We start from the raw sequence: 14727 nt of genomic DNA, 5'->3' as shown, positions 1-14727 counted from the left end.
GATTAACCGAGTGAACCTTCTTTGTACTGCCTCGAGAGCAAGTACGTCTTTTCTTAAGTATGGACACCAAAACTGTATGCAGTATTCCAGGTGCGGTCTCACCAATACCTTATATAACTGCAGCAATACCTCCCTGTTTTTATATTCTATCCCCCGAGCAATAAAAGCCAACATTCTGTTGGCCTTCAAGATCACCTCCTGCACCTGTATACTAACTTTTTGATTTTCTTGCACTAGGACCCCCAGATCCCTTTGAGTTTTGTCTACTTGCTCTGATTTTTGAGATCTGGGAGCATAACTTTAAGTGAATTCTGGAGACGATCAAGGTCACACAAGTCGCTGGTGTTAAGTCTACTTGGACATTTAAAAAAAACTTTTTTTTTTTTGAGAACTCAAAATTGGTCCTCTCCCTCATCCACACACAACCTGCATTCCAGACTTCCACCAAATCCGTATCAAGCATCTTTGAGAATTACTCTCAATAAGATGAGTTTCCCTCCTATCTTTTGAAGTAGTGCCTGGCTTCCTTTGCATATCTCCCACCCCCACTCACGTCAAATTAACTGAGATCCAAACTTATCAGTGGAGTGGGTGGAGGTGAGGTAGGCAGAGAACTGACCCTGCATACCACTGCCACAGTGCTGTTTTTTTTCCTCTATCAATGGCTATATAACAATGTTATTTACTGGTTGAGAACAATACAGAACATAAATGAGATGTGTCTGCAAACTTTTTGCTGCCCATCTAGTGAGCACTCCTAATCAGGAAGCACTTGTCCTTGATAGAGAGGATAAAGATATCCACTAAAACCAGCAAAACTTGGGTCTTGCAAATGTACCATCACCACTTAGTTGGGCCAATCGAATTTTAAAAATGTTAATCACTAGTTTAGGCATTCGCCTGCTACTTCAAAGCAGCAGAAATATTTCTCGTTCATGCTGATCAATTGGCAGAGTGAGGTGAGGGCTATAATTTTCAGTTCAATCAAAATCCAATAATGGCAAAGCATTATTTTCAAATTGCATTTAACTGTAGATTTCCTAAAGATCACAAATGTTCCCTCCCAGTATGTCACTGATCAACAGGATTCCTATCCTTAAAGCTCTTCTCCAAGTCACTGTGTTCTTAACAGTTTATTTCTCTGATCAGACTATTCAAATCAGTTACAGTATTTAATCACTTAGATTGCCACAATCCTTCAGCAGTTCCACTGGAAAGGGGGCGCATCTCAAAACAAACCAATAGCCCCAATACAGTGCCACACAATTGCAGAAAACCATGTTACAGATTGCATGGTCTGCCATCGCTGGTCACCATTGTGACATCCCAGTGTCTTGTGACTTTTCAATACGAAGTATTACTCCCAGATATGCCTTCCCCCTTCAAAATAACAAGCCACTTCCTCTTGCATACAAAGTCAATTGATTACAATTTTAGGCACAAATCAATTCTGAAGAAAGCAACATATAATGAGGAATATTCTATAAATTAAGTTAATCTCAACTGAAAAGTGGTGAAGAAAATTAGGAAAAAAGATAGCACGTGACTGCCTATAGAAAACCAGTAACACCTCAACATTGGACCATTTCAACCCAGCTTTATTTGATTTTACTCATTGTTGACTATAAATATATATCATAGTACTTACTGTTTTATCTTTAAGATTTAACTGTCCAATTAATTTCCGATCATCAGCAGGGTCTACAAGTTCACCACCAATAAACAGTTCTACTTTCGTATGTGCACTGTTGGCTTTTATTCTACTGAGGATACAGCGCCGAACAGACCCAATGGTGTCATTTGTGTGAGACCAAATATCCAAATCTTCTACTTGACGTCCTTGATTTGGAAACCGTACAACAAGTGATACATGCTTTCCACGAAAAGCTCTGTAGAGAAGAGAAAATTCTTAGTTTCATAAACCAAACTATACAAAATGGTGCCAATTTGCTCCTCTGAACTAAGCCGCAATATACTCAAGGCATTACAATTAAATAATTTAAAGCAGTATTAACGCAAAATAGTTTTGCTTGAGTGAATATGACCTCACTTCCTAGCAATTACAATGTGACATTTCATGAAGCTGACTTAAGTCCCTAAATTCCTTTCGATTCTGTTACGAAACTGAAATGAAGCAGCCACAACCCATTTTTAGGTCTTCTGATTATGGTACCACCTCCTCCAGTCTGGAAAGAAATTGCCTTGGTCTTCTTTACAGCTAATGCCAATGGCACTAAATGACAGAAAGTACATTTGTCCACAGCGAAACTGTTTAGAAACGATTAAGTTATATGAACAGTCGAACGCTCGCTGAGCCACGCAGAGGGTATACAATTCTACCCACAGGCTAAATGGGCCCTTAAAAATGCCATGAAAATGCAAAGTAAACCAACAGAACATGTAATCCTGACACCGTTTTCAGCCACCTGTGTCACTGCTCTGTACATTAGCCATCAAAAATTGTTCCTCATGGTGAAGTAATTACAGATTTACTCTCAAAGACATACTATATCACTTAGCTGCATGTTTAGAATGAATTAAAAGTCATCAAGCACAGAATTCAAGGTATTAAGTGTGATGGTCTCAACCAAAGACCCAAATACACAGTATTGCAAAAAAAAGTAAAGAAAACTGCTAAACAACTGAGCCCTTGAAAAAAAATAACTAAACTGGCTCAGTTTATTAATAAACCAGGATTTAAGTTGAAATTATATTATTTTATCTTAAATTGAAAGCAGTACTTTTAATGTACATACCTAGACATAGGTAGAATAGTCCGTTCCTCATGGTAGTCGCTGTCGCATTCATTTATGTACTCACGCAACACTGTCAATACACGTACCATCCGTATTGCCTCCTGCCTTGCACAATTAATACTGTCTTTGTCACCATCTAGTACACACAGCGTGTCATAAGAGGCCTTCAACCGATCAAAACATGACTGAATAAAGTCTTCATGAATCTCTACCTATTTAGGTGCGAATATTGGGAGCAGTTAGACATTGCAATCAGATGTGCATATAAAATTTACAGTATTTTCAACTGGCTGAAACATTAATTGGCAATGTCAGGAGATGATAGCAACAAGAGCTCCAAGTATGGCAATGGTGTAAAAGTCACACTTGCAAAATTTTTTGCTTGGCTGGAAAATCTCCCGATCACACCGAAAGTACAGGTGCACCTCCAGATTTCTATAAAATCCTCAATGAAGTTGACTTATACACTGGATTTTACAGTAGGTTCTCAACCAGGAAGTCTAGACTGAGCTTGCCAGCTATTATGCCTTCATCCAAATACAGGACACCTTTCACTCAAATTTAAATAATTTATATTTCATTGTACAAAGCAGAAAAGGTCCCTAGAATTGCAAACACTAGAAACTCATCTTTTATTTTGATGTTCTTTATGCAATTTTTGAAATATACACATTTGTAAATGAAAGGAGTACTGCAAATCTTGTTTTAGAAGGTGAACAATCCCAAACAAGATTAGATAGATTAAAGGCAACATATCATTACTTTGTTAATACATAACACCGCCAGCTCACCTTGCATTAACATCTCCTCCGTCGCTACAATATTCAACTAAGATTGAGATTGCCAGCATAAATGAACTAGCACTATGACTTATAATACATTTTAATCAGGAGTCAAATCATATTTTCAGAGAGTGGGCAAGATTTCCAGTTTGGAACACCTACCTGATTAACCTGTAATCTCGGGCCAAGGTTTGTGTATATTTCTTTTAGCAGGTCTATCGCTCTACTGGCAATGTCATCACTTCCTTGAATTACAACCTATTGAGGACAGGCAATGGTCAAGGCATTAAAAACTTTTAGCAAAAAACATTTTTGAGGAGTTTTTCTAACTGAAGTCCAACTTCAGAATTATATTCCACATATATCCTCAAAACTGTTGTGAAATTCTTCCAAGATGTCACTTGGATTTGTCCTTCGGTGTTGCCTTCCTAATTCTTTGAACGTAGTTCAATCATGCAAAGAGCAAGCAGCCATCCAAAGGAAGAGCACAGCAGGAAAACCATTTGGGCACTGCTCAACTAAGAGTTTGGCACCACACAAGAATCTGCTCTTGCCCAGCCAGATTTATATCAGATCTTGCTTAATACTATTGTATTTCAGTCTCATATTAAGAGGATGTGTTCACCAAAACTTGAAGAGCACAACCAATCTATGATCACACCTGCTACATTGATCTCATTCTCAGCAGTGTGGATGAATCCCATCTCCAATGTTATGAACCATACTCATTCTGTAAGAGGTACAGGAGACATTACATTGATGTGCCTCAGACGTTCTGCAATGTTGGTCATAACATGTCAGTCTCAGGATGCTTAATTAGCTGACTAACAATTTTGCTTTGCAACAGTTATTTTTCAATTTGCACAAATGAGCAGATTTAAACACTACTTTAGTCTTACGACAAACTAGCTAGTAGCAAGATCTAATATCTCTAATAAATATCGCCACAACTCTAAGTCATTTACAACTATTGTTTGTGATTTAACTAGTCAAACTCATGGCATCTTAACATTTATGTATGCAATGGAAAACTATAGCATAAGGAATTTGCTTCTTAACCTTAGGCAAGGAAGCCATGATGTGGAGCATTCACCTGAGGAAGGAGGAAGCCTCCGAAAGCTTGTGAATTTCAAATAAAATTGTTGGACTATAACTTGGTGTTGTAAAATTGTTTACAATTAGGCAAGGAAGACTTTGGACTCCGTGGAATATCAGGATATTCTTCACTAGAGAACACTTTACATAGTGGATGCTGTCTCAGAGAGCAAAATCATTTGCAATCATTATATGCTGCATCATATAGCTAGGATTCACATTACTGCTTTCACTCTCCTCCAATCATTTATTTTTGAAAAAATGAACAGCAGCATGAAAAGCAGCTAATCACAACATTCTTTGCTTCAACTATGCAGAAACACTGTATAAGCACCACTACTATAAAAAAGCAATGTAAATTACCTTGAAAGATCACAAAATTAACTATCCACAATTTCCAGTGCTCACATCATACTTCTGAGTACACCAAGCTCTTGTGAAGCTTCAACTACTAGCCAGCAATGAAAGAAACTGCTAAATTATAGGGTAGGCTGTAAGCCTGGACTATCTGGTACCATTGCACTATCCACTGCCAAGTATACTGACCAAACAATAACATACAAATATTCCTCCAACAGCACACAATTTTCTAATTTATTACTTTTTTAACCATTGCATAAGCAGAATACCACACGTGCTTGTATGTTTCTGAACAAACTAGGCAACCAAACAGCAAACTTGCAATGTTGCTGTGAGTTATGTAGCTAGGTTTCCTCATTAAATACCACAGTAGGGACCCATTCCAGTGTCTACAGAGTATTCTGATCATACAATACGTTACTTTGCAATGGTACAAAGACTAGGGAGTTAGGATTTGAAAGTGCAGTTAGGGATGAGTTTATTCCAGGGGTGGATGCAGAAGAAAGTGGAGTTGGAAGTGGGTAGGGAAATGCAAGTAGTGAGGGGTGCAAGGAAGTGGTCAGAAATGGGCTTATCTATGATTGAGACCGTGAGAGTAGAGAGGCCATGTGAGATGGCAAGGTTAAAGGGGTGGCCGTGAACATGGTAGGAGAAGTTATAGGAAAGGATAGGTTACCATTACTAGCACCGACATACATTAGATGCACTATGCAAAATTCTGATCTCCTTCACCGGAACTAAGTGACCATCTATAACACCTCTTCAGCAAAGAACGAAATGAACAAGTTGCACTGACTCAAAGCAGTACGTAAAACTTAATCTTAGACCATTGTTTTATATCAGTAACTAAATAATAATTTCAAAATTGAGTTTTGTCATGAAGAAGTTCTCATCACACTTCCTAGAACTAGAAAATGCAATTCAAAACCAATCAAAATACTTATTATGGATTGCATAAATATTGTTTCTACTCAAAAGGAAAGGCAATACAGATGCCAAGAGTTTAGAATCATTCCAATTTTGTCTGTAGGTGGTATTGGGATATTTGGAAAATACATCATCCAGGAATAATATCTACCATTCAGCAGTTCAGTTAAAGGACACAACCTATGGTATAAGAAAAGTACTTCCAAATCCACTTATTGTGGATATTCATTCATGTCCTTATCACCTTGGTCACTCCAGCTTCTCCTCTGGTACCTTCTCCTTCAAGCACCTCATCTTGTTCCACCCCTCTCACTTCTTCTTTAAAATCCTCATTCTCTACCCCAACTTTCTCACCGAGATATCCTCCCTCAGTCTCTGCACTGAATAACACATCTTCAGTGATTTAATCTCCATCTAAATTCACCTCGCCCTCGCTCCTGTGATTTCACTACCCTTCTGTCCTCCCTAAACCTTTCCCTCCATATAAAGTCTCCTAATATTATTCACAGCCAACCCTTCAACCATGCCATCTCGCATGGTCTCCCTACTCCCACAGTTTCAACCACAGATAAGCTCATCTCTAACCACTAACTTGCATCCTTCACCACTTACATTTCCCTAACCCCTTCCAACTCCACTTTCCTCTGCATCCACCCTTACAATAAACTCCACCTCCCACACCACCCCTCCTGCCCCACAACTGCATTTTCAAATCCCAACTGCCTAGCCTTTGTGCCATTACAAAGTAATGTATTGTATGAACAGAATACTCAACTACTCCTCTCTTCCACCTTTGACACTCTTGCGCCCAGTAAAACCGTTACTCTCTTATGGCCCTCCTCTTCGCTCCCTCAAGTCCCGGGGCACAAACTTTTGCATATCTGGTGCACAACTTTAGCGATTCATCACTAGATCTCACTGGACCACATCAAGCACGTTCTTCTCTGCCAAAGTACCACTATTCCAAGATCATCCTGGAGGGCAAAGAGAATCCCGGCTTTTTTTCCCACTACCATCTCAGTAAACCCCTCTTCCCTGCCTCTCCATGGACTTATTTAGCACTAAGATTGAGACCATCCATTCAGCTGTCTCTGTTGCATCCCTCCTTGTCTACCAATCCAAACATCCCCCAAGGATCCCATCTGCCCAAGCTCTGAACCTACAGCTTGCTCTCCCATCCTGCCCTCTCCAAGGTCATCTCGTCCATAAAACCCACCTCCTCCTGACCCATCATCCCGGTCAAGGCTGACATACATTGATTTCCAGTCTCCAAAACCTCAAATTTAAATACATGTATGAACATTTTAAGTTTGAGTCTGAAGGACCATGAGCAAATGCCGATCAGCAAGGACAGGAGTGATGTAGAGCAGGACTTGGCACAGGAGAAGATACAGGCAGCAGAGTTGTAGATGAATTGAAGTTTAGAGGGTGAAGGATGGTAGGCTAGTCAGGGCAGCATTTGAAGTAATCAAATCTAGAGGTGACAAAAGCATGAACAAGGGTTTCAGCAGAAAATGGGCAGAGGCAAGCAATGTTATGGAGATAGATGTAGGTAGTCTTGATAATGGAGAGGATATGGTTCAACTTGAGTTAGTGGCCAGGGAGAGGATGGAGTCGGTAGCAAAAATGAAAACGCATGGAACTGGAGGCAACCTTGCGGCGGGTTTGGAATTGGTTGGAAGGTAGAAGGCAGAGTAGGGATAAATGGTACGTACTCTGATTAGTGGGATGTGACAAGTGGTGTTCCCCAGGAATCTGTACTGGGGCCTCAGCTTATCATATTGATCAATGACTTGGATGAAAGAATAGAGTTGTATACCTAAGTTGGCAGATGACACTAATTTGACACGCACAGAAAGTGCACATGGGAGCTGGAAGTTACAAATGATTAGACAGATTAAGTGAGTGGGCAGAAGAGTGGCAAATGGAGTTCAATGTGGGGAAGTGTGAGGTCATCCACTTTTGATCCATTGACAGACAAATCGGAGTATTTTCTAAATGGCGAGAAACTAGTAACTATGAAGGAGCAGAGATTTGAATGTCCATGTACACAAATCACAAACTAGTGCACAGGCACAAAAAGAAATCAAAGAGGCTAATGAAATGTTGGCCTTTATCTCAAGGGGGCTGGAGTACAAAGGGGAGGAAGTTATGCTTCAGTTGTATAGAGCCTTGGCCCATCAGAAGTATTGCATTCAGTTCCGCACTGCACCTCAGGAAGGATATATTGGCCTTAGAGGGGATGCAGCGGAGATTCATTAGAATAATACCGGGGTTTAAAGGGTTAAATTATGAGAGCAGGTTTCATAAACATGGCTTGTATTCACTTGAGTATAGAAACTTGAGGGGTGATCTAATTGAGGTGTTTAAAATGATAAAAGGATTCAATCGAGTAGATAAAGAGAAACTATTTTGTCTGGTGGGGGAAATCAAGAACAACGGAGCATAATAAAATTAGAGCTAGGCCATTGAAATCAGGGGGTACTTCTTCCCACAAAGGGTAGTAGAAATCTGTAACTCTTCCCCCAAAAGGCTGTGGATGCTGGGTCAATTGAAACTTTCAAGACTGAGATCAATGGAGTTTTGTTAGTTAAGGGTATCAAGGAGTATGGGGCAACGGCAAGTAAATGGGGTTGAGGTACAGATCAGCCATGATCTAAATGAATGACAGAATTTGCTCGAGGGGCTGAATGGCCTACTCCTGTTGCTATGTTTCAAAAGTTGAATGTTTATGATGGGGCTAAAGACAAATGACCACTGCCCCTGTGGGCAACTCCTGAGGTCACGATGCAGGAGTGGGGAGACAAGCCATTGTCGGGCTACAATCTGATAGCTAAGAGTGGATGAGGATAGTCCTATCAATCTGAACAAGAGAAGAGTTGAATGAGGATGATGTGATCAACTGTGTTTAATCTGCAGATGGGTAACCTGATTGGAGATATTCAAAATGGGAGTTCGAGCAGGGATGGGTGCAGATCTGGGAAGGCATCACATTCAAGGAGGAAAAAAACAAGGTTGGAGATGGGCCTGTAGTTAGCAGAGGACAGAGAGGTCCAGGGTTGGTTGTTTCTCTTTTGAACACCTCAATTGATTATGCATCTACAGCTTTCTCCAGCAGTGCATTCCACATTCGCAATATTTGTTTCAGATATTCGTTTCCTGCTTTGCGTATAGCTAGGTTAATACCAATTTTTCTAGATTTTCCTACTAGAGTGTTGTTATCCATTTACACCGGCAATTCCTTTTTTTAAAAAAAAGCACCCGTCACAGACTACAGACCCTTCAGGAAATAAGAGGGTCAGAGAGAGTATAAGAACAGACTGGTGGTTAACATAAAAGGGACTCAGTGTTCTATAGGCATATAAATAGTAATGGGAAGAGGGGGTGGGGGGTGGGGCCTATTAGGGACCAAAAAGGAGATCTATGCATGGAGGCAGAGGGCATGGCTGAGGTACTAAATGAGTACTTTGCGTCTGTCTTTATGAAGAAAGATGCTGCCAAAGTCACAGTAAAAGGAGGTAGTTGAGATACTGGATGGCTAAAAATTGATAAAGAGGAGTTACTAGAAAGGCTGGCTGTACTTCAAGTAGATAAGTCACCAGATCCAGATGGGATGCATCCTATGTTGCTGAGGGAAGTAAGGGTGGAAATTGCAGAGGTGCTGGCCATAATCTTCCAATCCTCCTCAGATATGGGGGTGGTGCCAGAGGACTGGAGAATTGCAAATGTTACATCCTTGTTCAAAAAAGGGTGCAAGGATAAACCAGGCAACCACTGGCCAGTCAGTCAAACTTCAATGGTGGGGAAGCTTTTAGAAATGGTACTCCGGGACAAAATTAAGAGTCACTTGGACAAGTATGGATTAATAATGGAAAACCAGAACGGATTTGTTAAAAGCAAATTGTTTTAACTAACTTGATCGAGTTTTTTGATGCAGTAACAGACAGGGCTGATGGTGTGTATATGGACTTTCAAAAGGCATTTGATAAAGTGCCACATAATGGGCTTGCCAGCAAAGTTCAAGTCCATGGAATAAAAGGGGGAGTGGCTGCATGGATACAAAATTGGCTAAGCGACAGGACACAGAGCAGTGGTGAACGGTTGTTTTTCGGTCTTTTACAGGACTTTCGGAAGTTTACAGTGGTGTTCCCCAGGTGTTGGTACTTGGACAACTGCTTTTTTTGATATACATTAATGACTTGGACTTGGATGTACAGGGCACAATTTCAAAATCTGTCGATAACACAAAATTTGGAAGTGTTGTAAACAGTGAGGAGAATAGTGATAGACTTCAAGAGGTGGAATGGGCAGATGAAATTTAATGCAGAGAACTGCGAAGTGATACATTTTGGCAGGAAGAATGAGGAGATGAGGAATAAACTAAATGGTACAATTCTAAAGGGGGTGCAGGAACAGAGACCGGGGAGTGTATGTGCACAAATCTTTGAAGGTAACAGGACAGGTTGAGAAAGCAATTAAAAAAGCATACGGGATCCTGGGCTTTATAAATAGGAGCATAGAGTACAAAAGCATGGAAGTTATGTTGAACCTTGATAAAACACTGCTTCAGCCACAACTGGAGTATTGTGTCCAATTCTGGGTACCGTACTTTAGGAAGGATGTGAAGGCCTTAGAGAGGGTGCAGAAAAGATTTACTAGAATGGTTCCAGGGATGAGGGATTTCAGTTACATGGATAGACTGGAGAAGCTGGGGTTGTTCTCCTGAGAGCAGAGAGGTTGAGAGAAGATTTGAAAGAAGTGTTCAAAATCATGCAGGGTTTAGATAAAGTAAATAAAGAGAAACTACTTCCATTGGTGGATGGGTTCAGAGCCAGAGGGGACAAATTTAACGTGATTGGCAAAAGAACCAAAGGCGACGTGAGGAAAAACTTGTTTTTAACGCAGCGAGTAATTATGATCTGGAATGCGCCGCCTGAAAGGGTGCTGGAAGCAGATTCAATCGTGGCTTTCAAAAAGGAATTTGATAAATACTTGAAGGGAGAACACTTGCAGGGTTATGGGGAAAGAGTAGGCGAATGGGACTAAATGGGTTGCTCTTACAAGGGGATGGCACGGGCTCGAGGGGCCAAATGGCCTCCTTCTGTGCTGTTAGCATTCTATGATTTTATGACTGCAATCTTACATGCAGACGACGTTATCCACTTTAGGTCAGGCTCACGACCTGAACCAGAAAACTTAACTATTTTAGGCTAAAGAACAAGAAACTTCATTAATTATTTGATCTAACTGTATCTGATATTTTAATCTGTTGCCCAATTGTAATCCATCAACTCTAAAATGTGAAACACTTGAAAACAGTGTGCAGAGGTAAAAAGTGTACAACTGTATTTCATTTCCAATACTTCCCTCTTCCCCACAAAAAATGAGCCAACAAGAAGCGGGAGATTTTGGAAACAGTTTCAAAAATAAGAACATAATGACTGATTTTGAGAAGTTCAATATTGGATTCTGAGACACTAAGTAGAATGCAGCAATAGTCTTCTGGCCCTAGGATGGGTAGATTCTTTATACCCATGGGTTGTCTTAGATCTGCAGCATGGTTACTATGTTCATCTGCTAACCTGGCTTGTGCCTTTAAGGTCCCATGCTTTAAATAGGCAAATCCAGTTTACTTGTAGTGAACTATAAATAGCTGAGATCAGAAGGCAGTTGTTACTGCTTGTGAATTTAAAACTCCATATCAATGACTAACAAAGCATGATGCCTGACACTAAAGAGACACACATTAGACACAAAACTGTTACATGGTAACGTAATAATTAACTAGTCCATAGATTTCTCTGGACTCCAACATGTTTGCTGGACACTTGGGCTACATCTAGATCTGCTACTCAGCACCAATGCTATTCTTCTAACTCAGCATAGTATGGTCCAATCTGAGGAAATTAATTGTATAATAAACCATCAGGAAAGACATGGATGGTATGGGAATTGGCCAGGCCGTTTTCCCTCTCAATCTTGACCAACACTAGGTGAAATTTTAACTATGAAATAAAAACTTGCACAGCCAGCTACAAACATTTTCTTCACTTTAAACTCAAAGATGAATAGCAGCCGCATCACAGCTTCTGTACAGTAAAGATTAAACTGAGTGACATCAAGTATTGCTTTTCTGAAACTGAGCTTTTTCTTGAGCTCTACACAGGGATACAGCATCCTTCCATGTTTTTCAAGGTTTTTTAAAAAGAAATTGAGGGACTAATGAGAGAATTCACACAAATTTCAGAACATTATGTATCTTTTATTGACAGTTTACACATACCAAATTCAGCTGGAGGTTTATTTATTTCCTTCCTTCAAAATTCCTCAATTAAAAGTTAGCAATTTCAGAAAATTCCAAGTCTATCTATGGAGCCCATTGCTCACTGTCACTTCACCCATAAAAAGGTCATATCTGTTATTTTCCACTGCTTTTGATTAAAGGCATACAATTTAAGTTTCTTTTAAGGATGATCTAGACCATCAATAGCTTTTATCTTCCACCAATATCCAACTAAAAATTAAATCAGAAAATGTTGGAAATATACAGATTTGTCAGCATCTGTAAAGCAAAACTGTTTCCTTTCCAATGTAACAGATATTGCAAATTTTTACAAAACAATTAGTACAAAGAAAATGCCATCTAACAATTTAGTAATAAAATGAAAGCACTTTCTGTCCTTACCCTCCAAAGGTACTCCAGTCCTATCAACTCAAGATCATCCATCATATAAGCACGCCGTTTCGCTACAAGCTTCCCCTCTCGACAGTTTACCGCTTTGAAAAACCGTTCAAAGCACTTCATTCCATTTTCCGTTAAGAGGGAAGGATCCAGTTGCAGAACATTATTTTCAAAGAAGTCCTTGTTTATGTCTGGGTCTAAGTCAGGCTCGTCTCCCATCAACTTAGAAAACCACTTAAAACAGGCTTCACGATCACAAAGATAGACAGCATTTTCAGCCAAACACTTCCAGATCTGCTTGGCTTGAGGAGCACACAACCACAGCTGGCCATCCTTCAATAAAAATCTAAGGAATAAAATGAATGTTAACAATTTTATATTTATGACAATGTCTTTTGAAGCAAGACTCGGCTCCCTCATCCATTGGTGTCCACAATCCACATACTGTCAGTGGCCCAGAGGATAGGTATGCCTTCAGCACCCTTAAACATGCCTCTAGAATTGCACGAGGATGGTTGTGGGATTTTCCATATAATTTCCTCCTCACCCCTCCGAACCCGCTCAACACCTAACCTTTCTTCAATACCACACAAAACAGTATAAATGAGCTGAACAATAGGGGCACAGGACAATCATGAAGCACAAACTCCAATACAACTTTATAGCACACTGATAATCTAACATGCAATGACAAGAGTTTTCTTTTCCCTAAAACTAAGTTATTAATTAGGGTTATCTTTTATGCTTCAGATTGAAAGTTTAATGGACATATGTCTAACTTAAACCCAGAAACCAACAAAGTCAAAAGAATCACCGTTGAAGACATTTTCACTGCAAGAGACATGTGCTTTGGGGGGGGGGGGGGGGGGGGGGGGGAAGGAAGAAAGAAGAGAATTGGTCCTGTGATCTCATGTATACAGTAACACATGAAAAGAATGTTCTTCTTACAAATCTGTTCTTTTCGCAGGAGAAGCAAAGCAACACCACAGCAAAATAAGTTACAAATACAGTATTAACCAAATATGTAACATTCAGACCAAAGAAACAGGGGTTAGTTGTGCAGAAGAATGATACATGGAGGCAGCTTTGCAGCTGAAGAATGATCCTCTTCATTTGTATTCCCTAGTGCTCAGATCATAACTTAGTGTCATCCTCCATGGAAGAGTGGACCTTTCCAACGAGTAGGCCATCACTTTTACCTCGGATCTGGATTCACACTAGATCCTCCACTTCAACAAATAAAATAGATGCAACAAATCACTTCTTGCAAGGCTGAGGAATTGCATGAATTAGTTGTATATGCAGTCTTGGAATTTAATCCACACCTTTCTGGTTGGAAATCTTTTCCATTACCTCAGCTGCAGTGCATTCTCTAAATTATCAACTATTAGCAAGAAATCCTGATCAGGTTGCTGTCTAAACTGTAAAAAAAACAATTAATTTTCATAAATAAATTAACTCACCTCAAGAAATTAAGTCGCTCTTGGACTTCTTGTACATGGCTGTATCGACTCCCTGGCCGTACTGTCTGCGGATCATACTCCGGGTTCTCTGCAAGATACACAGTTCCCCGTTAATGCACAAGAAACTCGCTGCACTTTCAGCTACAGTATTTCTATTTCAAATGAAAGCCAAAACAATCCATGGTTAAGCAGGATTACAAACAACTTAAAAAAAATTATATTCACAGAAAAATTATACATCTCAGGGTCACTACAGTTTTATCATATGGTGCTTTCAGGAGAATACATTAGCTGCACATCTGCTGGGAATGTCGCACTTTTAAATGGTTGAGACAACATGATTACAGTCCTTGGGGTTCAGCTCAGTCGGGGACACTCGGAAGCTTGGGTAGAGCAGCAGCCAGGCTGGGTTTGGTCATCACCCTATGTGGAGCTTAAATGGGACTGCTAACGTATTTTTCCTCGTCAGGGACGAAAGGGAAAAGGATGAGCTTACATTGTGTGTTGGAAGCCTCCAAGAAAGGACCCAAAATACTGGAAATTTGAGTTACAGCTATTTATCACTCATTTCAACTAGCTTGTCCCATTGATGTTTTATACCTGTTATGAGCAGGGCTGTACAACAGCAAAATAAGGGAAGCATATTCTTACAATGTCTGTTG

The 14727-nt window shown here is 40.0% G+C and overlaps 1 protein-coding gene across 2 annotated transcripts in view; it reads right to left on the bottom strand.

Annotated features, from left to right (window-relative positions):
- usp9 (ubiquitin specific peptidase 9) overlaps positions 1-14727 on the bottom strand; it is a 269941-nt gene that overhangs the window by 136090 nt on the left and 119124 nt on the right. For both annotated transcript variants that reach the window (XM_067992885.1, XM_067992886.1), the window contains exons 15-19: positions 14066-14153; positions 12606-12948; positions 3701-3796; positions 2757-2968; positions 1649-1889 (exon numbers count right to left, since the gene is read on the bottom strand). In XM_067992885.1, the coding sequence (XP_067848986.1) occupies positions 1649-1889; positions 2757-2968; positions 3701-3796; positions 12606-12948; positions 14066-14153 (980 nt within the window). The remainder of the gene's footprint in view (positions 1-1648; positions 1890-2756; positions 2969-3700; positions 3797-12605; positions 12949-14065; positions 14154-14727) is intronic.

Source organism: Heptranchias perlo, chromosome 11, assembly GCF_035084215.1.
Source record: "Heptranchias perlo isolate sHepPer1 chromosome 11, sHepPer1.hap1, whole genome shotgun sequence".
In the NCBI taxonomy this organism is placed as follows: domain Eukaryota; kingdom Metazoa; phylum Chordata; class Chondrichthyes; order Hexanchiformes; family Hexanchidae; genus Heptranchias; species Heptranchias perlo.
This window is presented reverse-complemented; position numbering and strand designations above follow the sequence as displayed.